Below are 27983 nucleotides of genomic sequence, written 5' to 3'. Positions count from 1 at the left end.
TCCACACTCCACACCAGTTGGTGGCGGTAGTGCACCATTTTGCTGTTTGTCAACCGCCAATAAATATTATAAAGAAGAAGAGGAGGAAGTCGAAGAAGAAGAAACAAATATGGCGGCTTCCTGTGGGTCAAAACGGCGACAAACTGAGGAAGTTTTTCATTCTGTGAACTTGACACTTTGAGCCGACGCTGCTTTCAGTATGTGGACGAGCGCCAAGACAATAAGAGCTTCTGTGGAATCGCTGAAGCGCTGTCAGCGTTGCTGTATGGGGACAGTATGGAGGGGCGACACTGACCGCGGGCAGCGACAGCTATGTAGAGTCCTGTCATCGGCATCAAAACCCAAATGGAGGCTCCTGTTTTTTGGCACTGATCACTTCGCTGTGGAATCTCTCAAACTTCTCACATCCTGCAGGTGCGTGTCCCACACAAGCCGCTTACAGGCGTGCACACGGGGTTTCACACTGCAACGTGTTACATATCATGTCACATATCATACACACAGAGGAGGATTTTTTTTTTTTTTTTGCAATATTATTGCAATAGTTTGCAATAATATTGTAATGTATTTTTTTATTGAAATTAATCTTAATTAATTTGTTGAAATTGTTTCCTCTTCAGACACATCAGTTTAACCTGCCAGAAATCGTCCTCTTGCCTAACGTGCTATTTAACTTAAAATGTAATACGAAATAAGCTCCAAATGTATTAGCACAGAGTGCCGTCAGTTTTATTAAATAATAAATGCAGTAGATTCTGAAGAAAATGGCCTGTGAAGATTTTTTTCAGCTTTTTTTTTTTTTTTTTTATATCCACATCTCTAAATTTACAGACAGGAACTGTGTTGTGCCACAAAGTGATCGTCAGCTTTTTGCAAAACAACGTTTATGTATCATTTATGTATGACTGTAAAACTCTTATTGACATTAAAAAATGACCAGATAGATTATAACGTAGAAAACAGGGTATGCAATACCTCAGGTAATTTATTTATTTTTAATGTAACCTCTTTGTAAATCCTATTGACTGCTGACTTTTTAAGAATATAAGCAAAGATATTAAACAGAAAACACACATCTGAAATCACCTTTGGCACAACCAAGGAAACGGCTCTTTTACATTTACTGAGATCAGTAGCAGACTTGGCGTTTCAGAGTGAACATAAGTCATCTCTAGCATGTTTTACACCGTAATGGACTACAGTTTCTGTGTTATGCAGTGCAAACACAACCAGAGTTCATACATAAGGCACACGGGATTATAAGGGGCTCTGTCGACTTTCAGAAAAATCAAAGGATTGATTTAAGTGCGCCGTATTTTCCAAACAACACAGTAATAACGACGGCCCGGTAGCATGCTCTACCAAAAATAGTGCTTTGTTGTGTGTCTGACGGAGGAAAGCTAAACCAGTTCCACACCACTGAAGTTGCAGCATTTTTACAAACCAGTTCTGGTTCATCTGTTTACAAAAAAATTGTAAATGTAAAATAATAAAATCAATATTCTTCTGTAGCAATAACAAAGTATAACATAAATTATTCTGTAGCAATTACACAAGAATATCCAGTAATGTCCCTGCCTACAATTAAACACATTCACTTATCGAAAATCATCTGCTGTGGCAAATGGGTGCAAGCCTTTGACCACAAACGTAGTCACTGCTCGGTGACATTCGTCTGGCCTGAAAGGAGACGCTACCGGTAGACTGCAGCGAGGACTGCCAGCATCTGAGCCAGACTCTGTCTGTGTCTCTGATTGTGGTTATCTAAATGCACAGTAATAGCAGGTTTGTAATAAGGCAGATCGCACTAACATAATATGCACTGTTAGTTGATTATTTATTTACCTGCCGTATGAACGGGAGAGGACGTGTTTCCTGTTTCAGACAGTTGTCTTCAAATCTCAGTAGCTGATCAGTTTTTTAAAAAAAATCCTCAGATTTGCTCCTGTGGCACCAACAATCAAAGTCACTTTCTTTCCCAATGCATTGCCCTTTGCTCACTTTTAATTTCAGCACGTTGTCTTGAACTACAAGTGTACATTCACTGAATTGTAGCAATGTCAGTGGTTGAGTGGTGAAGTTCAGTATTTGTATCATACTCATTGATCAGTGAGTGTACATAAACACACAGGTTACATACAAATGGAGCTTTTCTGTGAACTTCTGTGAGAAACAGTCCTTGCATAAAATACTAAAATACTATTATCACTTTCAAACAAGTCAAAGTTCTTGTGAGAAAAGCGCCACCTCTTGGTAATACTCTGTAACTGAATGATAGTGGCTTCGTAATAGTTGACACATCCCACAGGGAGGACCAGGCAGCAGTTCTTGCTGGCTTTATCTGTATGTGCAATTCCAGTGTCCTATGTACATTTAAACATTTAGAGAGGGCAGGGCTGCAACTATTCATTGAGTATTTACAATAATTCAATTATAAAAACTCTGGACACATTCTTCGCTTAATGCACGGCTCTGTACTGCGCCATTGTCACCATGAAAACAAGACATTGCACACTTTTGTGACTAAAAACAGACCTGCAATAGAAACTTATTTAGGAGAAGTGTGTGAATAAAATCTACATGGGCGAGTAAAACTCTTACAAAACCCTGAAAGACAGAGTGAAGGTAATTTTTTATGCCTTAATTTAGATTGCATACATATTTTATGTTATTTGACTTTGATCTTAGACTGTACTTTAGTGTATTTATATAATTTTGCATTTAAGAAATGTTTGTCTTTACATACAATCAGTGGGCTTGGTTATTTTTTGACAAATGGAACAAAAAACATTCCACTTTCTAAAACGGAAACTAATGAGCACTTGAAAGATCTTTATTTTTTCTCTTTTGAATATTTATCAATGCTCATTAATAAGACACAAGTACTAATTGATGGAATAGATTACTAAAAGAATCGTTAGCTTGCAGGAAATAGATGAGGGCTTCATTGACACAGAACTGTGTTGTAGTTTAATTCCAGACTCCATGATCAGAAATCTCACTGCATACATTGTTCACAAACACAAAGTCAATAAAAGTGAGGAAATGAATACAATCAGTTTAATGCTCTATTTTCCACTTTGATTTCCTGGTAAAATAGAGCCTTTAGTATCTGGTATTGACTTTAAAACATATTTTTGTCCTAGAGAGTTGAATACACTGCTGGGGTGCTACAGTTATTAGTTTGTTTTTTTTATACTTAACCCTTCCTTTTGTGTTGTAGGGGCACCAGTGAAGGGATAGTGGAGACCCTTGAAGTTGTTACCTTGGCTGGTGATGTTCCAGTGAAGAGGTTTGCTCAAGAGAACCACCTTCCGCTACACAGTTGGCCCCCTGATGATGTGAATGGACGGTTTGATGTTGGTGTGGTCGTGTCTTTTGGCTGCCTACTTCCTGAGAGACTAATCAGCAAGTTTCCATAGTGAGCATTTATCGTTGATCAACTAATCGTTAAAACCTGGGGACTGGTGCCGTGCTGTGGTTTGACTATGATCTCACGGTCTCTGAAATGTTGTGACAATGTCCTCAGTACCCAGGGCTGCCTCTTATAGCTCTCACCCTGGGTCTTTCAAGGGTGGGTTAATTGTTGTAATCAGATTTTTCTTTTCTGTTTTAAGAATCCGTTTAACATCTCAGTAAACTCATGCAAATGCACTGGGAAGAGAAAATAAAACAAAATAGGTGATACTGTGGAGAGACACATAAATACAGTGTACATATGATGGGTGACAAATTAAAAGAAAAGGCTGAACCCTTGGCCCTGTCACTGAGAGGTCCAATTAGCACTTTCTGCTGACATCCACAAAGAGAAAATGAATGAATATCTAGATTAGTGATACCCCCCAAAATCAAGGAAATATATGACTTTCTCTTGTATTTTGATTAGAGTGAAGATTTAAGATTGGATAGGTCCCCTGGGTTGTTTTTTTTTTTTTTTGGGGGGGGGGGGATGGCTGATCTAGATGAATGGTGTCATTAGAGTTTAAGAGAGTTTGAGTTTTAAGTCTCTCTAAGGCAGTCCTTCCCAGAGTGTGGGACCCGCCCCCTGGGGGGGGCACAGAGCCATTGCAGGGGGGGCGCGGTATGAAAAGGGGGGGGGGGAACAATAACGCTTGGACACTGCTAGCACGGGGCGCCCACACAAACGCAAAGCAGGAGATGAAGCATCGCTGAATATGTTTCCAAACCAACTTCATTCTAAGCCAAAGACTAGAAAATCTGGTGAAGCAAATCTTCCCTTTGGCTTCACCTGCACAGGTGCAGAGGTAGGTCTCCCTGCAGGGTTGGTTTCCCCTGCATCAGGAGCAGCGCTGGGCTGTTTAAATCAGGGACTAACAGGATCCCACATTCTTGATTTTTAGTTCAAAAACACTTCTCATAATGACTAACTACTCCTGACATGTTGGAGATGTTTGCTCTTTATACAGTAAAGTTACAGCAGGATACAAATAACATCAGGCTGATCCTGCCACGATTTGTCCCCTCGGTTCAAATCACAGACAAACAGGATCCCACAGCTGTTTATGTTTTTGAACACATTTTGCACAGAGAGGCATTTTTTGAAAAATGTATTGACAGCAATGTTGAACATTATTACACAGGAAAAAACAACTACATGTAAAATAATGACACCGTGACGCCTCTGCCTTTGTAAACAGAGGGACAGTAACTGTGTGTAAAACCTGCAGACAGTCAGATTAACAGTATTTCGTCTCTATCATTCTGCAGTTCATCTCATGTAAACAATAACGTGGCCACAGCGTGACGTGAATAAAGGCGCATACCTTTGACGCTGCGTGACCAACTCTGTATTCCTCGTCCACACGGAAACGCAAAAAAGGAGTTTTAAAAAATCTCCGTTTTCGGAGATTCGAAACGCCGTTTACGTGGACGAAACAGCTGCGTGTTCAAAATCACCCGTGTAGGTGCGGACGCAGCGTAAACGAGTTAGTAGTTTATTTTATTACTACCTGTAATTTATTGCTGTTTACTTGTATTTGCTTAACTGTTTACTAAATGTTTGAGGTGTGAAATAAACCAAAATATGGGCGCGTGTGGTTGGAGGATGTGTGTGTGCGTGCCGGGAAGAGGGGGGGGGCGCAAATATTTTTCTTGTAAAACAAAGGGGGGCCCAGCAAAATAAGTTTGGGAACCACTGCTCTAAGGCACAGTCAAGCCCATAATTATTCACACCCCTGGCACATTTTGACTTGAAGTTACTTTTATTTAACAAGCGAGGTTTTTTGTTGTTGTTTTTTTTGTTTGTATTTGGACTGGAAATGACACAGGCGTCTCCCAAAAGATAATAACACGATGTACAAGAGGTATCATTGTGGGGGAAAAAAATATTTCTCCACTTTTATTTAGATTTGATCAAAAAGTGTCATGTCCAAAATGATTCATACCCTTCACAAACTGTCAGTCTCTGGGAAAATCCAAAAATTTATATCACCATTTCAAATAGTCCAAGCTGTTCTAAAGCATCCTAATGACCCTGATTAATTGGGAACATCTTTTTTAACCAAATCAACAGGCGAAATTCAATTCAATTTTATTTATACAGCACCAAATCACAACAACAGTCTCCTCAAGGTGCTTTATATTGTAAGGTAGACCCTACAATAATACATACAGAGGAAAAGAAATCTCAACAATCATATGACCCCCTATGAGAAAGCACTTTGGCGACAGTGGGAAGTAAAAACTCCCTTTTAACAGGAAGAAACCAGGCTCAGGGAGGGGCGGCTATCTGCTGCGACCGGTTGGGGTGAAAGCTTACAGCACCTGGTACTCCCAGGCGGTCTCCCATCCAAGTACTAACCAAGCTCAACCCTGTCTAGCTTCCGAGAGCAGACGAGATCGGGTGTGCAGCAGCTCTCTGCAGTTGCTTATGGACAGTCATGGCTAAGACAAAGAAGCTCAGTGAGGACCTCCGGCTGTGCATTGTGGCTGCTCACAAGGAAAGGGATACAAGGCCCTATCTAAATATTTTCAAGTTCTAGTGGCTACAGTATAAAGTGTTATTAAAAAAATACAAGATGGCCACACCTGTGCTGGCCAGATAAGATAGTGAAAGAGGTGAAAAAGAATCCAAGGTCCACCACTAAGGCCATCCTGGGGAATCTGGGCTCTGTTGGTGGCAGACAGTCCAACGCATACTGCACACTGTTGGGTTCCACGGATGCAGACTGAGGAGGACGCCAATTCTCCAGAATTGCAAATGCTCATCTGGATAAGGAAGAAGATTTCTGGTCTTCTGTGTTATGGTCAAATGAATCAAAAATTGAATTATTTGATCACAATGATGTTTCCTTCATTAGGTGTTTAAAAAAAAAGAAAAAAAAAAAAAGGGAGAAGCCTCCAACCTTGAGAACACCATCCCCTCCTGTCAAACATGGTGGTGGGAACCTAATGCTTTGGGGATGTTTTTCAGCCAATGGACCAGGGAGTGTAATCACAGTGAACGGCACCATGAAAAAAAGAGCAACACATGAGGATTCTTCACAACAACATCAGGCAGTCTGCAGAGAAACTTGGCCCTGGGCACCGGCGAACATTTCAGCACGACAACGACCCAAAACACAGCAAAAGTGGTGAAGAAATGGCTGGCAGACAAAAACATTAACATTTCGCAGCGGCCCAGCCAGAGTCCTGACTTGAATTAAGAATCTGTGCAGGGAGCTAAAGGGTCTTAGACCCTCCAACCTGAAAGAGTTGGAGCTCATTGCTAAAGATGGGTGAAAATACCCGTGGAGACGTGCAAAAAAAGCTGGTCTGCAATTATAGGAAGCTTTTGATTGATGTAATAGCCAATAAAGGCTTTTCTATTGATTATTGAGAATGGTATGAATAATTCTGAACGTAACACTTTTTGCTCAAATCTAAATCAAAGCTGAGATTTTTTTTTCCCCACAACGATACCTCTTGTGCAACATTGACGCCCATGTCATTTCCGGTCAAAAAAAGCGAACTCGTTGGTTAAATAAAAGTAACTTTAAGTCAAAATGTGCAGGAGTACGAATAATTATGGGCTTGACTGTGCTCTAAGGAGCACTGAAGCTGTTCTACACAAGGCATGAGATCAGAACCTGTATATAAATCCACAGAAACAGACACTGCATTCTCTTTCAGTGGGATTTTGAATGTTCACCCTAGCCTGCTGCCAAGATGGCGCGGTCCAGCTCCTATCTTCCACACCATCTTGCATGGTGACAGTGTGACAGGAGTCTCCATCATCCAGATCCGACCTCACAGGTAAACAGCAGATAAATGTCTGAGTATTTTCTTTTTCCTGATAACAACCATAACAGAGCTCAATATCACCCTGCAGGTTTGATGTGGGGCCTATTCTCAACCAGCAATTCTATCAGGTCCCTGAGAATTGTACTGCTGATGAGCTGGGAGGTACTCTAGCCACAATGGGAGCACATCTCGTGAGTTAGAACATGCAACGTACAACTCCAGTTCCATAAAAGTTGGGATGTTATGTAAAATGTAAATAAAAGTAGTGATCCGAAAGTCTCATAAACCCAGTCTATTTACAATAGAACGTGAAAATCTATTAAATGTTTACATTGAGAAAATTTTCCATTTTAAGGACAATATGAGCTCATTTTGAATTTTATGGCAGCAACATCTCAATACCAGATGTTCTCAGCTGGTGAAAGGTCTGCAGGCAGGCCAGTTCAGCAACAGGAGTCTTCTATTTCAAAACCCTATATACGCCTTTCAGCATTGTTAGAGCATTTCCAGATGTGCAAGCTGCCAGCTCCATAGGCACTAATGCACCCCCATAACATCAGAGATGCAGGGTTTTGAACTGATAACAAGCAAACCTTGGTAAAGATTATTGAACCTCTGCCCCAGCTTTACTTCAGAGAAACACTACCTCCTTAAGATACTCCTTTAGATACTGATTAGATCAGGGGTCTCGAACTCCAGTCCTCGAGGTCCTGAAACTTTTCCATGTGTCGCTGTTTTGAGATTTGCAAATGAATTTTTTTTACCAACTTTCGCACAATGTCAGCATTTTCAGAACTGTTGCAGATCATGGTTATTTTTTTTTACCTTTTACCAGCAGGACTGTAACATGATTGCTTGTGTGTGCTTTTGCAGCTGATTAACACGTTGATGTCACTGTCTGAGAGAATGGAAAATCAAAGGGAACAAGGACAAACTGGTGCAACATTTGGTGCGTAACGCTGAGCTGGATACATATAGTTGTCTGAATGAAAAACTGGTCTTCTAACTTTCAACATGATTTCCTCCAACAGCCCCAAAAATCAAGATGTCCATGAGCTGGATTGTGTGGGAGGAACAGACTTGTGACCAAATTGACCGTCTATATCGTGCAGTCGGGTCCCGGGTAAGGCTCATTGCATAACTAAGTCATGCCAAACTCTCTTGGAGATCTCAACAATGACCCTCTCTTACATCAGATACCTTTGAGGACTATGTGGATGGGCAGAACAATAAAACTTCTGGATTTTGCTGGAAAATGTCATGTGTCATTATCAGGTAAAGTGATTAACCAAACCGGTAACACAATAAACAGACCGTATGAGTGTTTGTGACGTTGGTGGAGTTTTAAATGAATGTCTTGGCCAGATTCTATGCATAAAGTGCCCAAATATTTCTCCTTGAGTTGGGATCTTTTGGTGTGAACAAGAAGCTAGCCAACAGAGGCACAGGTCATGTGACTCAAAGTTAAGGGTAGCTCAACAGCTTCTAAAAGATGCAAACCAGTGAAAATATGAGGATAGGACTCTCTCATTAAATCACAGCGGCCTTGACAGCCTCTATTTTTAGAAAAGCCTTGAGCTGATCCTGTAATAAGAGCACTAACCTGGACTTGAGAGGATATTTTTCCCATATCAGCTTCTTTTCCTTGGCTAAAATTCAGAATCACATTCAAAATCCTCCTCACAGTCAAGGTCTTAAGTAACAAGGCCTGATCTTTTTTTGAAGACCTCATAGTGCCATATCACCACAATAGTTCCTCTGATACTGCTGGTTTACCTGTGGCTCCTGGAGTATTTAAAAACAGTATGGGAGGCAGAGCCTTCAGCTTTTAGGCCCCTCTCCTGTGGAACCAGCTCCCAGGTTGGATTCGGGAAACAGTCACCTTGCTGCTTTTAAGATTAGGCTTAGAATTTTCCCTTTTGATACTGCATATAGTTAGGGCTGCATCAGGTTACCATGAATCCTCCCTTAGTTAGGAAGCACTAGGTTTAGGTTCCTGGGAACTTCCCATGATGCACTGAGTTACTTAAGTGATTAGTTGTGAGGTCTGTCATCAGCTAGAAGGAACGTGAGACTACTGCAAGCAAGAAATAGTAAATGGGAAAACTCGGATGATTTCAAGGCATTAATTGCAGCCAGTGTGATGACTAGTTTCTGGTCTCTGCGTCGGGGATATTGGGCTTTCGGTATCAAGGACACTTTACATGCAGACCAGAAGTATCTAGGCTCAAACCACAAGCTTTCCAATTAGTGAACAATCCAGACATACTAAAAGAAAACTCCAATTTTTTGTGGAATTTGTGGAGAAAGATGACAGTTTTTCAAAAAAAAAGATCATCTCAGCCACAAAAATGAACATACATGATCATGTAAATTGTCTAGATAATGTCACTGCACCTGTGTTGTAGACCTTTGTTAATAAGTAAACCTTTAAATAGAAATATTTATAGAATCAGAGGTGGGAACCTCTAAGTGAGAGCTATGGAAGTTGTAATTTGACATAAATGTGCCCTACTGTATGGTATTCCAATATTGTATAACAATAACACTGTGCTGCCATTATCATTCACATGCTGTTTGCAGATCAAAGAAGGAACCCCATCCCCGGTTCAGTGAGCTTTCAGAAGGAGTCAAATACTCTAGCAGTCTGCTGCAAGGTTGGTCCAACTGTTCCCTCGAGCACCCCTGACCTTCTTCACTACATGCTTACCATAGCGTCTGCACTTTTCCTTAGCTTTAGTAGTGAGGTGACAGGTGACTTTCACACAGTTGCCACCATTGCTAAGCAACATATCAAAGACATTGTATTTGTGCAAATTAATTGAATGGTGTGGTTAAATGTTCGTCTGTGTTGGAGATGTTTCTCCACGTTGTTGTGATCAGTATTGGATTCATTACTAAAAAATAATGTGTTACACAAAAAACACTTTTCTTTAAAGTAATGCTGTTCATTGATTAACAAGCGACTGCCTCTTCTTGCTGCTACTTCAATCATGAAACTGCTTAACGATCAGCTGATCGGCTTTTCTGTCGCGAATCCGTGTCTGTTGTTTGCTTTTGGCCCACTTTGCACCAGAAAGAGGAAACCAGCGGCTGAACAACAGCAGCACGTTTAAGCTTGATCAGCTGTTGTTAGAATGTATTTAATATTACTTTCTACTCCAGGATCTTTTTTTACAGCTGACGTAACTGTGCAGGGGCGGATCTAGCAAAGTTTAGCCAGGGGGGCCGATAGGGCATTAACAGGGAAAAGGGGGCACAAAGACATACTTTTCTTTCTTATTCTCATTTAAAATGTCGAGCTTTTAATAAATAATTATCTGACACACAAAGTTTTAATTTGATGCAAAATGAATAGAAGTCAATTACTGTATATAGTAACTATTAAGTCTAATATATATACCCTAGTAAGCTACAGTACTTTTTCCTTTGGGAAGGTACCATCTGTGCAGTCTGCAATTTTGTTGAAGAAAGATGTTGAATCTATTTAATATTTCTTGAAAAATAATTGATTTCTGTGCATTTTTTTTCACACTGCATCAAATTAAGGTTGATTACGTCGATTAAGCATCATGAGGTGGAGCGTGAGGGGTGGTTCCCTATTTTTTATTTATTTATTTTTGTTGTTGCTGGGAGTTGGAACCCTATTAGTTAGGTTGCTTAATATTTACGCTAAGTACTCTTTAAAATACCAGAATAGGGAGGATGGTGTAGGTTTAAGTTTATTAGATTGATCAGTATTGCTGAACTATGAAATATTTCTTTTTTTGCATACAGGTATAACAGAATAGCTTTAGTGTAGTTGTTGTTTTAAACTTGAGTATGAACTTATACAAAATGCAGCAAGATATTTAAAAAACAGTTTTGTTGATTAAAAAACACTATATCGGATTCATATCGGTATCGGCAGATATCCAAATTTATGATATCGGTATCGGTATCGGACATAAAAAAGTGGTATCGGTCCATCTCTACTTTAGAGCAGACTCTTTGTTGAGGAGAAACATACTCTGTCAACATAAATTCACACATACTGTAGTGAGAGCAGTTTGATACCAGCATTCAGACTTTGGCAGTGTTGCATTTTTTCTTGTCACCTGACCAAAAGGAAGACTTTTTGTAAAATATCAGTCATAAAAGCACCGCACATTTAAATAGCTTTAGGATTATAGCACCACAGTTTCATCCACAAAGAAGCTGTCAGTACATACAATCTCTACACCATGATGTTGTTTGAGCTATAAACAGCACCAGATAATTACAGGAGCTAAAGAATGTAACAATAAAATTGCAGCAAAACCACATATGAGCGGGCAGAGTCAGGTATGGGGTCTTCACACCCCCTTCTTTCCCTGTTTGTCATTTGGAGCTGGGAGGAGGAGTTGGCTGCCTGGTCGGGGTCTGGGCTTTTCTCTGGGCAGTCTGTGTGCCACCCCAGAGCAAAGGGAAACATCTCCTGTGTCTGGGGGCGGATTGCCACTCTGGGGAGGATGGCACCTGGACCTTGGGGTATAGAGTATGTATTTATATATGTGTATGAGGGTGGGAATGCATGTTTGTGACTGTGTGCCTGTTTGTCTATGTTTATGTGTCTGGTTGGGTTTTAGACTCTTCCTCTCTGGGAACATCTCGGGCCCCCACCTATCTCCCCCCACCACACTCCCTGCCGGTGGCTGATGACCTCACCTCTTGGTGCATTGTAGTTCTTGGTGTCTGGGGCTGGGTGCTCGGGTGTGTACTGTCTCACTCCTAGTGGCTGCTTGGCGGGTCCTGGTGCGGGTGGCTCGGTCGTGAGGGTGATGCTCTCCTCAGCTCTTTTCTAGGAGGGTGGCGCATCCGCCCTTTCGGTGGACCTCCTTGGACTCTTATGTTCTGGGGGGCCTTTAGATGTCTGGGCCTGGATATCCTTCACGCCTGCTTCATTTCCTGGAGGGGCAGGGCTATGGCTCCCCACAACTACTATCAGATATGGATAGTAGCATTCATGGAGAAACCTTTTGAATGCAGGCACGCTCACGCACACGGGTGTTCACAGACACACGCTATCTTCCTTGGCTGCTCCCTTTAAGCATATTGTGCTCGGTATCATTCAAAATGTATGATTTACAGTTACTTAAGATAAGATAGAAATTTATTAATCCCTCGGGTGGGTTCCTCTGGGAAATTCGACTTCCAAAAAGCACAGCAACGACCGAAGTTACAGTTACAGAATTGTTATATATATATACACACACACACACACACACACACACACACACACACACACACACACATATATATATAAATACAGAGACAAATATAAATAAAATATACAAAGGGGATAAATAGAATAAATAGGAATAAAAAATAAAAATACAAGTGAATTGCACATTTCAAGTATTGAGTCTATTGCACCGTTGACTATTTACAAAAAGTATTGCACAAGGTATTGTACAGTGAGGTGCAGAGGCACTACAGCTTAGTTGTTCCCCCCTCCTTTGTCCTCCTGTTTCCCCTCCCTCTCCCCTCCAGAGAGGAGTTAAACAGTCTGATGGCGTGTGGGACAAAGGAGTTTTTAAGTCTGTTAGTTCTTGTCTTGGGGAGAAGCAACCTGTCACTGAACAGACTCTTCTGGTTGTTTATGGCCGTGTGCAGAGGATGCCCAGCATTGTCCATAATGTCCATCAGTTTCTTTAATGTCCTTTTCTCTGCCACTGTCACCAGAGTGTCCAGCTTCATGCCGACCACAGAGCTAGCCCTCCTGATCAGTTTCTCCAGCCTGCATGAGTCCTTCTTTGCTGTGCTGCTCCCCCAGCACACCACAGCATAGAAAAGTACTCCAGCAACCACCGACTGGTAAAACATCCTCAGGAGCTTCCTGCAGATGTTGAAAGACCTCAGCCTCCTGAGGAAGTACAGTCGGCTTTGGGCTTTTTTATACAGGTGCTCTGTGTTGCATGACCAGTCCAGTTTATTGTCCACCCACAGCCCGAGGTACTTGTACTTGTTGACCACCTCCACCTCCTCCCCCTCTATCTGAACTGGCAGTGGACCTTCTCTGGACCTCCCGAAGTCCACAACCAGTTCCTTAGTCTTTGAGGTGTTGAGTTGCAGGTGGTTTGTGTGACTCCATGTGACAAAGTTCCTCACCAGACTTCTGTACTCCTCTTCTTGATCATCCCAGATACACCCCATGATGGCCGTGTCATCTGCAAACTTCTGAATGTGGCATAATTCAGAGTTGTAGCAGAAGTCAGAGGTGTACAGGGTGAAGAGAAGAGGGGACAGCACAGTTCCCTGTGGTGCTCCTGTGCTGCTGACCACTGTGTCAGACGTGATGTCCTTCAGCCTGACGTACTGTGGTCTGTCGGTGAGGTAGTCGGAGATCCAAGCCACCAGGCAGGGGTCCACCTCCATCCTGTTCAGTTTTTCCTGAAGCATACAGGGCCGGATGGTATTAAAGGCACTGGAAAAGTCAAGAAACAGTATCCTGACCGTGCCTTTTCCCCCATCCAGGTGTGAGTGGGCTCTGTGTAGGAGGTACAGGATGGCATCCTCCACTCCGACACCCGCCTTGTATGCAAACTGTAGTGGGTCCTGGGCATGTTGTACCTGTGGTCGGAGGAGGTTGAGGAAGAGCCGCTCTAGAGTCTTCATAAGATGTGACGTCAGTGCCACTGGTCGGAAGTCATTCAGCTCATTGGGCCGGTTCTTTTTGGGGACCGGGACGATGCAGGATGTCTTCCATAGGGCGGGCACTTCTGCTTATCTAGGATGTTGCTGTGGTCTCCCTACTGTGTTGTTCTCTTTTTGCTTGTTTTCTTCCTTTCCCATCAGGTAATGTAGCAGACTTATTGTGTCTTTTCTCTTGGTCCAGTATGGCACAGCTGTACTGGTCCACTTGGGAAAACAAATCTGTTGGGCATTTTTCTTGGCCCTCAGACAACAATTCTGATTGGTACAGTGCCGAGAAACAGACCAAAAAAATAATCAAAGAATGGTGAAAAAAGACCTTTATTGAAAAGTCTGTTTCAGATAAGCAAATGGTTAAACTTTTTCCAAGATGGCGCCAGCAGTATGCACGGCGACACGTCCGTCAACTCTGCTAGCTTTGCTTTGGCTTGGCTAGCCTTATCCTTCTCTATTTTATCCCAAAATGCCCTCGCTCTGCATGGCTTTACTAAATGTAAGATCATTAGCAAACAAGACGTTTGTATTAAACGACTTCCTAAAGTCACAACAGCTGGACTTTCTGTTTCTGACAGAAACATGGCTTCAACCCGGTGAGTCTGTAGCTTTTTCGGAACTGGTCCCTCCTAATTTCTCATTCGATCGTGGCTCAAGAGTTGGGAGGTCGCCTTGTAATCGGAAGGTTGCCGGTTCGAGCCCCGGCTTGGACAGTCTCGGTCGTTGTGTCCTTGGGCAAGACACTTCACCCGTTGCCTACTGGTGGTGGTCAGAGGGCCCGGTGGCGCCAGTGTCAGGCAGCCTCGCCTCTGTCAGTGCGCCCCAGGGTGGCTGTGGCTACAATGTAGCTTGCCATCACCAGTGTGTGAATGTGTGTGTGAATGGGTGGATGACTGGATATGTAAAGCGCTTTGGGGTCCTTAGGGACTAGTAAAGCGCTATATAAATACAGGCCATTTACCAGGCCATTTATTCTTCAGCCTCCCTCAGTCCTCTGGTAGGGGGGGAGGCTTAGCCACCGTGTTCAACGCTCGATTTCATTGCCATCAAACATTACAGCACGACACATTTTCTAGTTTTGAACACCAGCTGTTTGAGTTACACCTGAATTTTGCTGCGCCTTTGCTGTGTGCCCTCATATATCGCCCTCCCAAGTTTAACAAGGATTTTATCAAAGAGTTTTCAGGTTTTATGGCTGGAATCGTTCTTAAATTTGACAGTTTTTTAATCCTTGGTGATTTTAACATCCATGTGTGCTGTGACTCTAAACTTTTGGTCAAGGACTTTTTAAATATTATTGACTCTTTTAACTTGACCCAGTGGGTTACTGGTCCCACGCATGAAAAAGGTCACACTCTGGACTTGGTGCTCTCCCACGGGTTGGATGTGTGCATCACGGAAATATCCGAGTTGCGCATCTCCGATCATCTTCCTGTGTTGTTCATTCTAACACTGCGCTGCTCGATGGATAAGCCGTACGTCCCAGCGCGCAAAAAGCGAGCGCTTAATGTATTAACAGCGCCTGCTTTTTCTGCTGCCTTTATGGACTCTGGAATAATGAACTCCAACTGTAAAAGTGTTGAGGACCTTTCGGACATTCTTCCTTCTACCTGCACTGATATCTTGGACTCTATTGCTCCGCTCAGGACTGTGCGCGCTAAGCATTTATCAGAGCCGTGGTTGAATGAACATACGCGCTCCCTCAGACGTGACTACAGACGCGCTGAAAGGAGATGGAAAAAGGACAGATTGTATGTTTCCCTACAGATTTTAAGGACTCGTCTTTCTGCTCACCAAGAAGCTGTAAAAACTGCAAAGACACAGTTCGTCTCAAACTTAGTGTCAGTAAACAGTCACAGGCCTCAGGTACTTTTTAACGTTCTTAATCGCTTTCTTAGTTTATGTGATAATTCTGGAGTCACTTCTTCACCAAGTATGTGCGATGATGTTTTAGCATTTTTTAATGACAAGATCCTATCGATTAGGGCCCTTGTCTCGTTGTCTGCTGCCTCAGATCAGAGTCCTTCTCCTGTGTGCTCAGCTGTCTTAGAGCAGTTTGATCCCGTCTCCCTTAAGGACTTGACCGCGGTAGTTAGTAACCTAAGATCATCACACTGCCCCTCTGATTGTCTCCCCCCGAGCTTGCTTAAAAGCACTTTTAATACTGTTGGGCCTTTCATCCTGAGATTAATTAATACGTCCCTTGCTACAGGCTACGTCCCATCATGCTTTAAACAAGCTGTAGTTCAGCCTCTTCTTAAAAAACAAAACCTGGACCCAACTGTTCTGTCCAACTACAGGCCTATCTCAAAGCTTCCTTTTCTATCTAAGGTCTTGGAGAAAGTGGTCTACCTACAGTTGCAGGACCACCTTGATTTTAATATGATCTCTGAAAAATTTCAATCTGGTTTTAAATCACTACATAGCACTGAGACGGCACTTTTAAGGTTTTTTAACAATATTCTTTTAACTCTGCCCTGCTGCCCTTTTATTGTTGGACTTGTCAGCAGCTTTTGACACGGTTGACCGTGACATCCTGTTATCACGGCTAGAATTTCATGCTGGCCTAAAAGGATCTGCCCTACAGTGGTTTCGTTCCTATTTGTCAGAAAGGTTTTTTTTTTATGTCAATATGGGCCCCCACAACTCCAAAATAGCCCCTCTTAAATACGGTGTACCTCAAGGCTCTATTTTGGGTCCTGCCCTGTTCGCACTCTATTTGTTGCCATTGGGCTCAATCTTCTCGCAGTACAGCATTTCATTTCATTGTTTTGCTGATGATTTGCAGATTTATCTACCTTTAAAAGCAGGGTCAGACCATCCGCAGCTCTCATTACGCTGCCTTGATGATGTCAAACAGTGGTTGTCATTAAATTTTTTAAAGCTAAATGAAAATAAAACTGAGGTTGTCATTTTTGGCAACGTTAATCATATCGACAGCACTCTGGGCGCCTTTTCCTCGTATTGTAAAACACATGTAAAAAACCTCGGTGTCTACATTGATGGTTCTTTTAAATTGAATAAGCAGGTGAGTGCAGTAGTTCAGTCCTGCTTCTTTCAGTTAAGACAGCTAGCCAAGTTAAAGCCATACCTTCCAGCTAACGTCTTTGAGCGTGTTATTCGCCTTTTTCTTACTTGCAGATTGGACTACTGCAATTCATTGTGTTATGGTCTAGATCAGGCCTCCATCCATCGTCTTCAGATGGTTCAAAATGCTGCTGCTCGCCTGCTAACTGGTACCAAGCGGAGAGAGCATATAACCCCAGTTTTAGCTTCTTTACACTGGCTTCCTGTCTCCTACAGGATCCAATTTAAACTTCTACTTTTTGTTTTTAAGTCACTTAATGCCCGAGCCCCTCCTTACCTGTCTGAGCCCCTCTCTGCCTATGCTCCACGAAAAACCACGAGGTCTAGCTCAAAACTAATGCTGTCCATCCCACGGACTAACCTCAAATCCCATGGTGATAGATCCTTCTCTGTGGCAGGTCCCAGACTTTGGAATAGTCTCCCCTTAAATATTAGATCTGCACAAACACTTGAGCATTTTAAATCATTACTAAAGACACATTTCTATGCCCTGGCTTTTAACACACTATGACCCAAGCATTTTGGTCTTATTTGAATTAGTTTAGTTATTGTTTTAATAATTTTACTGTCCTTTTATTGTTTTTTTATTGTTATTATTGTATTACATTGTTGCTTTTTAATACCATTTTATATTGTTAAGCACTTTGTGCAGCATCGGCTGTTTGAAATGTGCTATATAAATAAATTTGACCTTGACCTTGACCCCTGAGCTTAAACTTCCTGAAATGTTGCAGCAGTAGTACTGCTTTCTTTGTTTCACTTTGTCCTGTTGATTGTTGCCCTAAGTTTTATATTAATGTGTGTTCCAGGATGGCTGGGTGGGATTCAGATCAGTGCTCCTGAACAAAAGACTCACTGCAGCTGATTTCTATAATGGCTACCTGCATCAGACACGGCAGAAGAACACGCCGTGTGAGACGGCTGAAGGACAGTTTTTCAGTAAAAAAGGAGGAATTGAAGTGCATCAAATGAGAAAAAACTCAAAGTTGTGACGCAACAATAATATTCTCACTTAAAGTAAACACAACACCATCTAATGAAATGTACTGTTTTTAATGTGTTATACTTTTAAGGCATTTGCATTCATGCCACAGTTATTTTTTGCTGTATTTATTCTATTGCAATAAATGATTGCAATGTTGATCAGCAGTTTCCAGGAACAATAATGAACTGATTTTTTTTCCCTTTGAATATTTACCTTAAGGACTTTTCCCAGTCTCTACCAGTGTTAATGGTTGGGCTGTAGATGTGATGGTGTTTGGTTGGTCTTTCAGTCTGGAATTGCCCTCCTCTTTGCTCCATACTGGAATCTCTCAGCAGCAGTTGTAGTGTATGATAAATTAAGACACCAAACACTGTGACGTTAACATGCACACCATACATAAACATGTCCAAATACAGCAGATTGACCAGTATTTATAGCTACATCGGTTGTTTTCTGCTTTTCTTCAGAGAGCTTATATGACCTTGTTCTAGAAAAGTTGGGGTGCTGTTTAAATAAAAGAAAAATGCAATCCTTTGCAAATGTTGAAAATTGTGAAAATGTTTCCAATGTTCTGTTTTATTCGCATAGAAAACCTATCAGATGTTGAGAAAATGTCCCATTTTGTGAAAATATTAGTTCAGACTCAAACTACATAAATTTCTTAAATACAATTTTTAGCTATTAGAGAAAAAAGGTATTCATGGTACAGCAACATCAATAACTGTTGACATTTTTTTTCCTATCGATCCTTTAAAGTTGTTGCATAACTAAGAGAGGATTCAGGGTCACCTGATCTAATCCTAATTATATGCTTTATCAAAAAGGCAAGTTTTAAGCCTAATCTTAGAAGTATAGAGTCAAACTAGGAGCTGGTTCACAGAAAAGGAGCCTAAAAGCTGAAAGCTCTTCTTCCCCTACTACTTTTAAATACTCTAGGAACCACAAGCAAGCCCACAGTCTGAGAGTTAAGTTCTCTGTTGGGGTAACACAGTACTATGAGGTCTTTAGGATAATATGGAGTTTGATTATTCATGTATGTGATGAGCTGCTAACGAGTATTTTATTTAGTAATGACCCCAACACTGCTGTCGTCTCCGGAGACAAAAGTTTACCTTTTTGGAAGGTGTATGTCCTGTTACATCTGGCATAAAACTAACACCGCGTTTCATGAAATCATACTAAAATTCAAACGTCGTGGTGGTGGTAGTATGATGGATTTTCCAGATTTGATGGAGTTTATAAATTCTGTTTGACTATCTGAAAATCTGGAAGGAGAATGTCTGGCCATCAGATGTGTCCTGAAGCTGAAGAGCTCTTGGGTTATGGAACAAGAAAATGATCTGATGATCTGGTCCCTTAAAAGTCTGAAGTTAAATCAAGATGCTTTGACATGACCTGAAACAGACTGATCATGGTCGAAAGTCATTCAATGTGGCTGAAGCAATTCTGCAAAGAAAACTAGGCCAAAATTGCTCCACAGTGATGTGAAAGATTCATAGCTATTGATCCCAAACGCTATGAGATAACTGACCAATCATTTTTAGTCATTCAATGCTTTAATAATTAATAATCCAAGGAAGAAGTGTTTTACTGGTGAATGCTCAAGGTGGATAAACGAACATGTCCCTCCCTGAGCCTGGTTCTGCAGGTTTTTTCCGTCCCATTGTTGCCAAGTGCTGACTCAAAGGGGTTGTTTAATTGTTGGGGTTTTCTCCATATTTTTGTACAGTTGTTACCTTACAATATAAAGCACCTTGAGGCAACTATTGTTGTGATTTGGTACTATATACACTGCATTCCAAATTATTATGCAAATGATATTTCTCTTGGATTTTCCTAAACAGTCGATGCAAGTAACAGAACAATTTTCGAGTCATCAGCTATTAGTTTTATTAGTATAATTTGAACGTTACTGAACAACCCTCCCAATGAAAACATACTGTTTTTTAAAAATAAAAAAACTTAAAATGCACTGTTTCGAATTATTAGGCACAACAGCGTTCCAAAATATTTCATAGGTTGTAAAGAACTGAAAATGGTTATTTGTTGAATTTGCAGCATTAGGAGATCATATTTACTGAAATCAAAAGCTATTTCAATCAAAAAGATCTTAACAGGTCATGTTACGTATTAACATAGGACCTCTTATTTGATAGCAGTTTCACAATTCTTGCATCCATGTAACTTTTTGGAGAGTTATTGCTTGAATGTCTGCAGGATGTCAGAATAGCCTCCCAGAGCTGGTTTTTGGATGTTTTGAACTACCGCCACCCTCCTTGGTCTTTTGCTTGAGAATGCTCAAAGGTTCTCAATCCGGTCTTTTAGTGATGACATGATGAATCCTGCTTCTGGGCCCAAACTACCCTGCGTATAAGGCTTTTGTGGGTTTTTTTTTAACATGTTTTAATGCTTTGTATCTGGTTCTATTTATTCCAACCCGTTCTCACTCCCAAAGCGTAACATTTTACGCTAGGTGACAAATCGTCACCATATTACGTTTTCGGCTACCCACCACGTTCCTAAATGACGACCTCGGAAAAAAGAGGAAATATGAGAACCGTCTGGACTGAATCTACACATGTTCGCTCTTTTTCTTCAAATCGCTTAGAAACACGCTATTTAACATCATTAAAGTCCTGGTTAAGGTCCGGAATAAGGTTATGGTCAGGGCTAGGGATAAGGTTAGGTTTAGGGCTTTAATACAGGGCTGGAACGTCTACTACCGCAGGAGCGTCATTGCACTGGATTCCATCCATAACCCGCCGCGTACCATAAGAACGCCGAAGGTCTCCTTTCGCGTTCCTCAGGAACGCCGCGGGACGTGACAAAACATCGACATGTTACGCCTCGGTAGTGAGAACGCTCTGTTTATTCTCAAAAAGCCCCTAAAAACAGTCAGTGATCACTGTCACCCTCTCGGTTTTTATTACCGCTATTCATTTTAAAGCTCAGTTTTTAAAACCTTACGATGGAACTACAGTCCAGCCCATTCAGCAGTATATTGATGACTAACCTCGAATTGTGGATGAATTATCTCAGTTGTTCTCCTGACTGAAGTTTGGTCCATTTACAGCATCCTGCCATGCGATTGCATTTGTCCCTGACCATCCAGAATACTCACGGCAACTTTTATCGAGTGGAAAGAAGTTAGCGTTCATCCTCCACCCTTCACTGTTAATATTATGCTAACGTAGCTGTGTTGCTAGCGATCACATAGCACATCGTTATATCAGCTAGCCAAACTAAAGTAACCCTACAAACGTCACTGCTGTTTACTTTCCTGTCTTCATTTATGTTGGAAGTGATAGCAGAGCTGTATGTCTTAATTTGTTTCAGAAATCTCTCAGTCAGGACAGGCTATATTATATTTAGATGGAAACTAGCGAGCTAACTCTTTGCTAACTTCTATTACGTTAAGTTTAATAAATTCCGTTTTCATGGATGCCTGGATGTTTAACTTAATTGTTACACCTGGTAAAGCAGCCACACTGATCATTTTATTACAGATGAAAGAATTTAGATAGTTTTTAACTCTCAGTAATGCCGCAGTGATTGTTTGGCTTATGGACCTGCAGCGGAGTTTGGGCCCAGACACGGTTAATGACGTCAGACTTAAAGACCGGATAGAGGTCAGGGGAGGTCGGGGGCCACACCATGAGTTTCTCTAATTTTATGCCGATAGCAGCCAATGATGCAGAGGTATTCCTTGCAGTATGAGATGGTGCATTGTCAGGCATGAAGATGATTTTGTTGTGGAAAGCATGGTTCTTTTATTTTGTACCATGGAAGAAAGTGGTCAGTCAGGATGTCCACATACTTTGCAGTAGAGCTGGGCGATAGAACGATAACGATATGTATCGCGATATAACTTTTTCTCGATAGAAAAATTTAACTATCGCGATAGACCTCGCCGCTCTTGTCCTCTTAAAAAAAAAAAAAAAAACAGCCAATCCAAATTACGTAGCGCAGAGCCGAACCAATCACAGCCGCAGCATCACGTCACGTGACTTGTTACGTACAGCACAAGTGCCAAGCCACACATGTGTATTTGTTTGGGAAGCAGCCAGCCACCGTACCGCCCGGGTAATGGAGGAAATGAGTGTGCCGACTAGAAAAATCAACCGAGCGTGACCGAAGAGAAAACAGATGATGGTTCCAATGCCGGAGAGATTGTCGAACGGAAGAGCCATAGAAGCTCCGTAGTGTGAAGGTATTTCGGCTATTTCAAGTCTGACAAAAAACAGAGTAGCGCGCACTGTAAATTGTGCCGAAAGCAAGTCTGGAAATACAATAAACTGGTGCATGCGCTACGTCCACACGTACCCGGGTATTTTTGAAAACGCAGATTTTTCCATGCATTTGCACCTTTCGTCCACACGTAAACGGCGTTTTTGGTCACTGAAAACGAAGATTTTTGAAAACTCCGTTTTTGCATTTACGTGTGGACCAGAAAAACGGAGAAAGCGCAGCATCAAAGGTGTGCGCACTTTTTGACGTCACACTGTGCGCCACGTTATTGTTTCGGTGAAATGAATTTCTACAATACTGTTGCTGTTAATTCTACTCTGCAGTGTTTAAATGCTTACATATACACACAGTTACTGTCCCTCCACACATACGACTGTTCTGCTTCTATGCCCCAGCTGTCATGGTCCCTGTGCCTCACCAGCTGATTCTGTATTAGGCAACATGTTTTCTCTCTCTCTCTCTCTCCCCCCTGCCGGGGCGATGCTCATTATGGGCTCCCGCCCCTGGCCCACGCACCTGCTGCCTATCGGGATAATCACAAGGCCGATTTAAGACACCAGCACTGTGTCACTCGTCGCTGGATCGTTGAGTTATCAGCGTCAGTCGCTCAGTAGATTGTAAATAAGGATCTGTGAGTTCGTTCCGTCTGTTCGCCTCTAACTATAATCTCTGTGTACAGATCTATCCCGGACCTTTCCCAGCCTGCCTGTCATCCCGTGGACGAGTGAGTGGATGGTGTTTCCCCAGTGTGGGGAGTGAAGAGAGAGAGCCTTTGGAGGGCGTCAGATTCCCGTCTTTTCCCTCACATACCCCGGAGCCCTGGACCCCCCTCCCCCCCCTCCAGCACTTTGTAAATAGCATCACCTGGTGTCGTTGTGTAAATAAAATCTGTAAATCCTGTAAGGAGTCCCGGTCTGCGCCTGAGTCCGTTAACTGAAACCTGACACCAGCTTTGTTTACTTTTTCCCACCGAGGCTTCTAGACTTCTGATTGGCCAACATTTCTGCACGGTTAGGAATCTAGCGCCACCTGCTGCTTTGGCATGTTCATAGCAGCGTTTTCCTTCATTTCTCCCTTTATGTGTGGACGGGATTATTTTTTAAAACGAAAACGGAAAATCTGTGTTTTCAAAAATACCCATGTACGTGTGGACGTAGCCTCGGTCTCTGACTGGAAGCGCTAATTCGTCATTCGGCTTTTGTCAGACTAAAGTAACTGTTAAAACTGTTTGAAAAGCTCAGCTATACAACAAGGAGAGATTGAGAATTTCCTTTTAGTTCTCAGTTTATTTGATATTGACAAAAGTTAGTCAGTTTTGTCTGTTCTTCTGCAAAACAAACTAAGATTTATTTTTAGAATTAATATTTTGTTTCTAAGTGGAATTGACAATTTAGTCTGTTTCGTTTGTTCTATTTTGAAACTTAAACGCTTTAGCGGCTGCCTTTTGTGTAGTTTGCAATATTTGCCTTTATTTATCTGAAAAAGTCTCATGTTCCTTAAGTACATCTACCCTGTTGAACTTATTATGGGAAATAAATATTTAAATAAAAACAAGCTGCTGATTATTTCACATTTTACTTGTGAGCAACGGCACATTTAAATCTTACAAATATAGTTATTTGGCTTATATCGTGATAGATATCGTTATCGCCTGAAATGAAAAAAACATATTGTGATATGAAAAAATCTTATATCGCCCAGCTCTACTTTGCAGAGGTCACTTTCACACCTTCAGGGACCCTGAAGGGGCCGACCAGCTCTCTCCATGTGATTCCCACCCAAAACATGACTCCACTACCTCTTTGCTGACCTCACATCCTTGTTGGCACATGGTGGCCATCCACCACTCCATCCACATGGACAATATAGGGTTGCACGGCACTCATCAGTGAACAAGACTGATGAAAATTAGTCTTCATGTAGTTCAAGGCCCACTGCAGCCGTTTCTGCTTGTGAGCATGAACCTGTGTGTGCCGTGACTCAGCCACAAATCTCTTGACAGTACAATGATCATGCTTATCACCAGAGGGCAGGGATAGCTCAGTAGGTAGAGTGGTGGCCCCATGATCGGAAGGTCGGGGGTTCAACTCCACTGAATGGCTACCTTGAGGTACCCCTGAGCAAGGTACCGTCCCTACACACTGCTCCCCGGGCGCTGCATTGGTGGCTGCCCACTGCTTCACTGGGTGAATGGGTTAAATGCAGAGGAAATATTTCCCTATGGGGACTAACACATACACATTATTATTATTATTAAGTATTTGTGATATATCTAGGGTTTTCATTACTTGTCCAAGGCATTCAACTATTTCACTTTTTCAGCAGCAGAGAGATCCTTTTTCTTTTTCCAAAGATTTTCAGCTCAAGATATTGTTGCATTATTATTCTTTGTAAATAAACGTTTATTCTGAGAATCCTGTGTTTGCGTCCACCAGCTTCACTATCCTTGACAAATGAAGAAAATTTGAAAAAGCACCACAGAGATAATTCAGTATCTCGGTGCTGCCTCACTGGCTAAACAGGATGCTTGGCCTTTCTAAATGAAAATCCTTTGATTAAAAAATACCATAAACACACGTCTCTGACTAGCTTTTTTGTGAGCTACCTACATTTTGAACTTGACTATTTTTTTGCAACTTTCATGATGTTATTTTTAGCTTCTGGCATCCCTTCACATAAGATGTTAAACACTGTGGCTGTTGACAGCTCAAATGGCGACAGGTATGGCCAGTGTTGGGTAAGTTACTTTAAAATAGTAACTTAGTTACATTACTAGTTACTTCTCTCAAAAGTAACTCAGTTACTTCAAGTTACTCGTTACTTTCAAAGTGACTAGTTACTAGAGAAAGTAACTTTGGTTTTACTCAGAATTCTCTTGTTAATGTGTTGCTTCCATAACTTTGCCAGTCTTCTAGCTTGCTTACTTGCCACAAGTGCACTGTGCCACCTACCAATAGAAAGGAAAAGATAATGTGCATATTTCCACGAGAGAAATCCCACGCCTGGACCGTCATTGACTGCTGCCATGATTCTAGCCTACGTCACAGCGTTATGTGCGCCTTTTACATCCAACACAAAAACTGCAGTCGTGGTGCTTTGATTGTACTCAGAACTCGGAAATTCTGCCTTCTGAATAGGAAGATGTAGGTAACATCAGACTGCAGATGAGCTGCATACAGGGCTGGACTGGGACAGAAAATTGGCCCAGGCATTTTTTTAAAAAAAATTTTATTATCTTTTTTTTTTTTTTTTGTGTCCCGTTTGGATCTTTAGCATCAGAATTGTTGTCTTGAGGCCAAGAAAGATGCCAAGCGGATTTATTTTACCAAGTGGATCATCATGGCCTTGCCATATTGGTCCATTTGATTGACCTTTATTATAATTATGAATTTATTTTATTTTCAGTTGCTACAAACGGGACAGACATGACTGGGGGATAGGACAGGGAGAAAGAATGAAGAGAGGGAGAGAAAGAAAACCAAAGGGGAGAAGAGACGGTGAGAAGGGGGGGAAGAAAGAAAAAAAAGAAAGAAAAAAAAAGCAAACAAAAAAAACAAAACACCTGGGTCACCTGTATGGAGAAAAAAAACAGAAGAGAAAGCAAACAACAAAGAGCAACATAATAAAAAAAACGGCACCATCACAATAAACTAGCTAGCAGTAGATATCAGTAGATACTAAATAATAAACGATATTGTGCAGCACGCAAGATAGACAGCGCACAATGTGCTTTGAGGAAGCAGCCAAGAAAGCTGTAGTCTAACTATTAATCATAGTTTTGCTAAATAAAAGGATCTGGCTTGCATCAGTCACATGATCACATTTAACCAATGATCGCCCTTGACGGCAGAACGCGCTGGTTACGAGCCGGGAACGAGCTCACAAAGAGCACGCGCATTTTTTGCGGTCCGGAGCTGTAGGAGAAACACAGACTTCCTTCATCCACCTGCTGGCCTCCAACACTTGCTAATGTTACTGAATCTGTGGAAGCTCCGCGATAGCCACCACACGAAGTAACGAGTAACGAGCCTATCTAAATCCCAGTAATGACTAACGCGTTCCTGATTTTGGCATAATAACTAGTTACCGTGCTCGTTACCACAATAATAATGTAGTTACTGTAACGCGTTACTTAATAACACGTTAGTCCCAACACTGGGTATGGCACACTCAAAAGTAAAAAGAATTTATCTAGTAATATTATTATTATAATTGCTGTAACTAAATAATTTGCCATATATGGGATGAATAAAGTATTTGTTATTGTCATCTTCTTCACATCTTTATGATGTTTTTCCACAACTACAGTTAACAGGTGTTTCTAATTAGAAATATAGCCACTAACAACGAACAATTAATTTTTTAAGGATAACTTATATAAAGCTTTTTGATTTTAATATCTTTAGATTTCACACCTTTTTAAAAAGTTAAACATGAATATCTGTTAACTTTATTATTTTTCTATTTTCAATGGGGAAAACAACAACAACAAACAAAACTGAACCACATTGCTGGAAAGTAGGAAACGATAGTCCCTTTCTACGGACCGTACCACGTTACACTTTGAACAAGGGAATTGTCACGTGCACTTTCACCATCGTTACGGACAGAAAGGAAGAAGTAAGATCGCTTCTTTTCGTTTCAAGGAACGATTCTACATTAAGCCATTCAAATTTAAAAGGAAGCAAATATCATGCTGATGTTGGTTCTGACCGGTTCCTTTAAACCTCTCCACCCCCTTTACAGCTGTCGAATGGAAATGGTTCAGCATAAGGAGACTGCCATTTTACACAGTGACTTCTAGTTAAATCTATGAAGTGACAGACCACAAGTTATCCACACGTGTTGTGGTCAGTTTGTTTTCCGAGCGGTGCAATATTTTTAAACGTCACACTGTTACATAATAAGCAAATATCCAAAACACGATTTCGCCTGTTAAGCACAAATCCAACTAACAGTGAAGTAAAGAACCCGGGTAAGTAGTTGAGCATTTTAAGTTAACTGTTGTCGCTAGCGTTAATGACACAGACAACTCACGAAGAGGCAGCTGCTGGGCTTGGAGCATAGTTTGATGGCCCGGCAAAAATATTGTTTAAGTCACGTCATGACGAGTTTGGGTTGGTTCGCGTAAGGGAGCTGTGCTTACAGTATCATTTGGTAGTAGCGATACGAATCATTAACTCACTTGAAAGGTTTGTGAATATGTGCACATAAATATGTCCAATATAAATGTATGTATTGTACAAAATACACATACATGTGACGTCACCGAAAGCGGAAGTCACCCCTGCCACCTCTCTCGCAGTAATAGTGGACTTTTTTTTTATTTAAGTCTGATCTGTTAAACTGTTAAGCTTCTCTGCACCAGGCAACAAGACCGCCTCCCAGCTTTAATAGCAAGCTCGAGTTTAGAAGATATATAGCCAAGAGGTCTGAGCTAAACCTTTGATCCTCTGGAGTGTATCACTTCCTGTATTAGTGTAAAGCAGAGAATCATAGCATGCTGCATGGATGCTACTTGTACTGCAGTAAACAGCCAGCACCAAAACATATTTTGGACAGCTAAAGTCAGCAGTTTATCTTCAGGCTGTTTTTCAGGGTTCAGTCTTCTGCTGGTCAGCTCATTGGATTAAAGTTAATGTAGTAAAAGAGAGAAAACTGTATAATTCTGAATTATACTAATGCATGAAGCATTCACACAGCAACCTGAGGTAACTGATTGTTGCTGAGGTAAAGTTGTTTGTTTTTGTCAGAG

The 27983-nt window shown here is 41.5% G+C and overlaps 2 protein-coding genes across 11 annotated transcripts in view; both read left to right on the top strand.

The window, feature by feature from the left end:
* Positions 1-29: 29 nt before the first annotated feature.
* On the top strand, positions 30-24020 carry mtfmt (mitochondrial methionyl-tRNA formyltransferase). 3 transcript variants are annotated; one of them, XM_080885923.1, is made up of 9 exons: positions 30-414; positions 3224-3292; positions 7132-7254; positions 7331-7433; positions 8116-8191; positions 8274-8365; positions 8439-8517; positions 9826-9899; positions 22908-24020. In XM_080885923.1, the coding sequence occupies exons 1-9, from the start codon at positions 200-202 to the stop codon at positions 23163-23165; spliced, it is 1089 nt and encodes a 362-aa protein (XP_080742049.1). In that variant the 5' UTR covers positions 30-199; the 3' UTR covers positions 23166-24020. The 3 variants fall into 3 exon arrangements, with proteins under 3 accessions (XP_080742049.1, XP_080742047.1, XP_080742048.1); XM_080885921.1 differs by having other exon boundaries at positions 60-414; positions 3224-3421; positions 22908-23956; XM_080885922.1 differs by lacking the exon at positions 22908-24020 and adding an exon at positions 17805-22894 and having other exon boundaries at positions 75-414; positions 3224-3421.
* Positions 24021-26734: 2714 nt separating this feature from the next.
* Positions 26735-27983, top strand: part of celf1 (cugbp, Elav-like family member 1) — a 57501-nt gene continuing 56252 nt past the window's right edge. For 3 of the 8 annotated variants that reach the window (XM_080885293.1, XM_080885294.1, XM_080885303.1), the window contains exon 1: positions 26869-27203. The gene's annotated coding sequence lies outside the window, so the exon portion shown is untranslated. The other 5 variants (XM_080885302.1, XM_080885299.1, XM_080885300.1 and 2 more) reach the window with 4 other exon arrangements.

The sequence above is a fragment of the Rhamphochromis sp. 'chilingali' genome, assembly GCF_963969265.1.
Source record: "Rhamphochromis sp. 'chilingali' genome assembly, chromosome: 6".
NCBI lineage: Eukaryota > Metazoa > Chordata > Actinopteri > Cichliformes > Cichlidae > Rhamphochromis > Rhamphochromis sp. 'chilingali'.
Note: the sequence above shows the minus strand (reverse complement) of the source record. Positions and strands in the feature narration are given on the sequence as shown.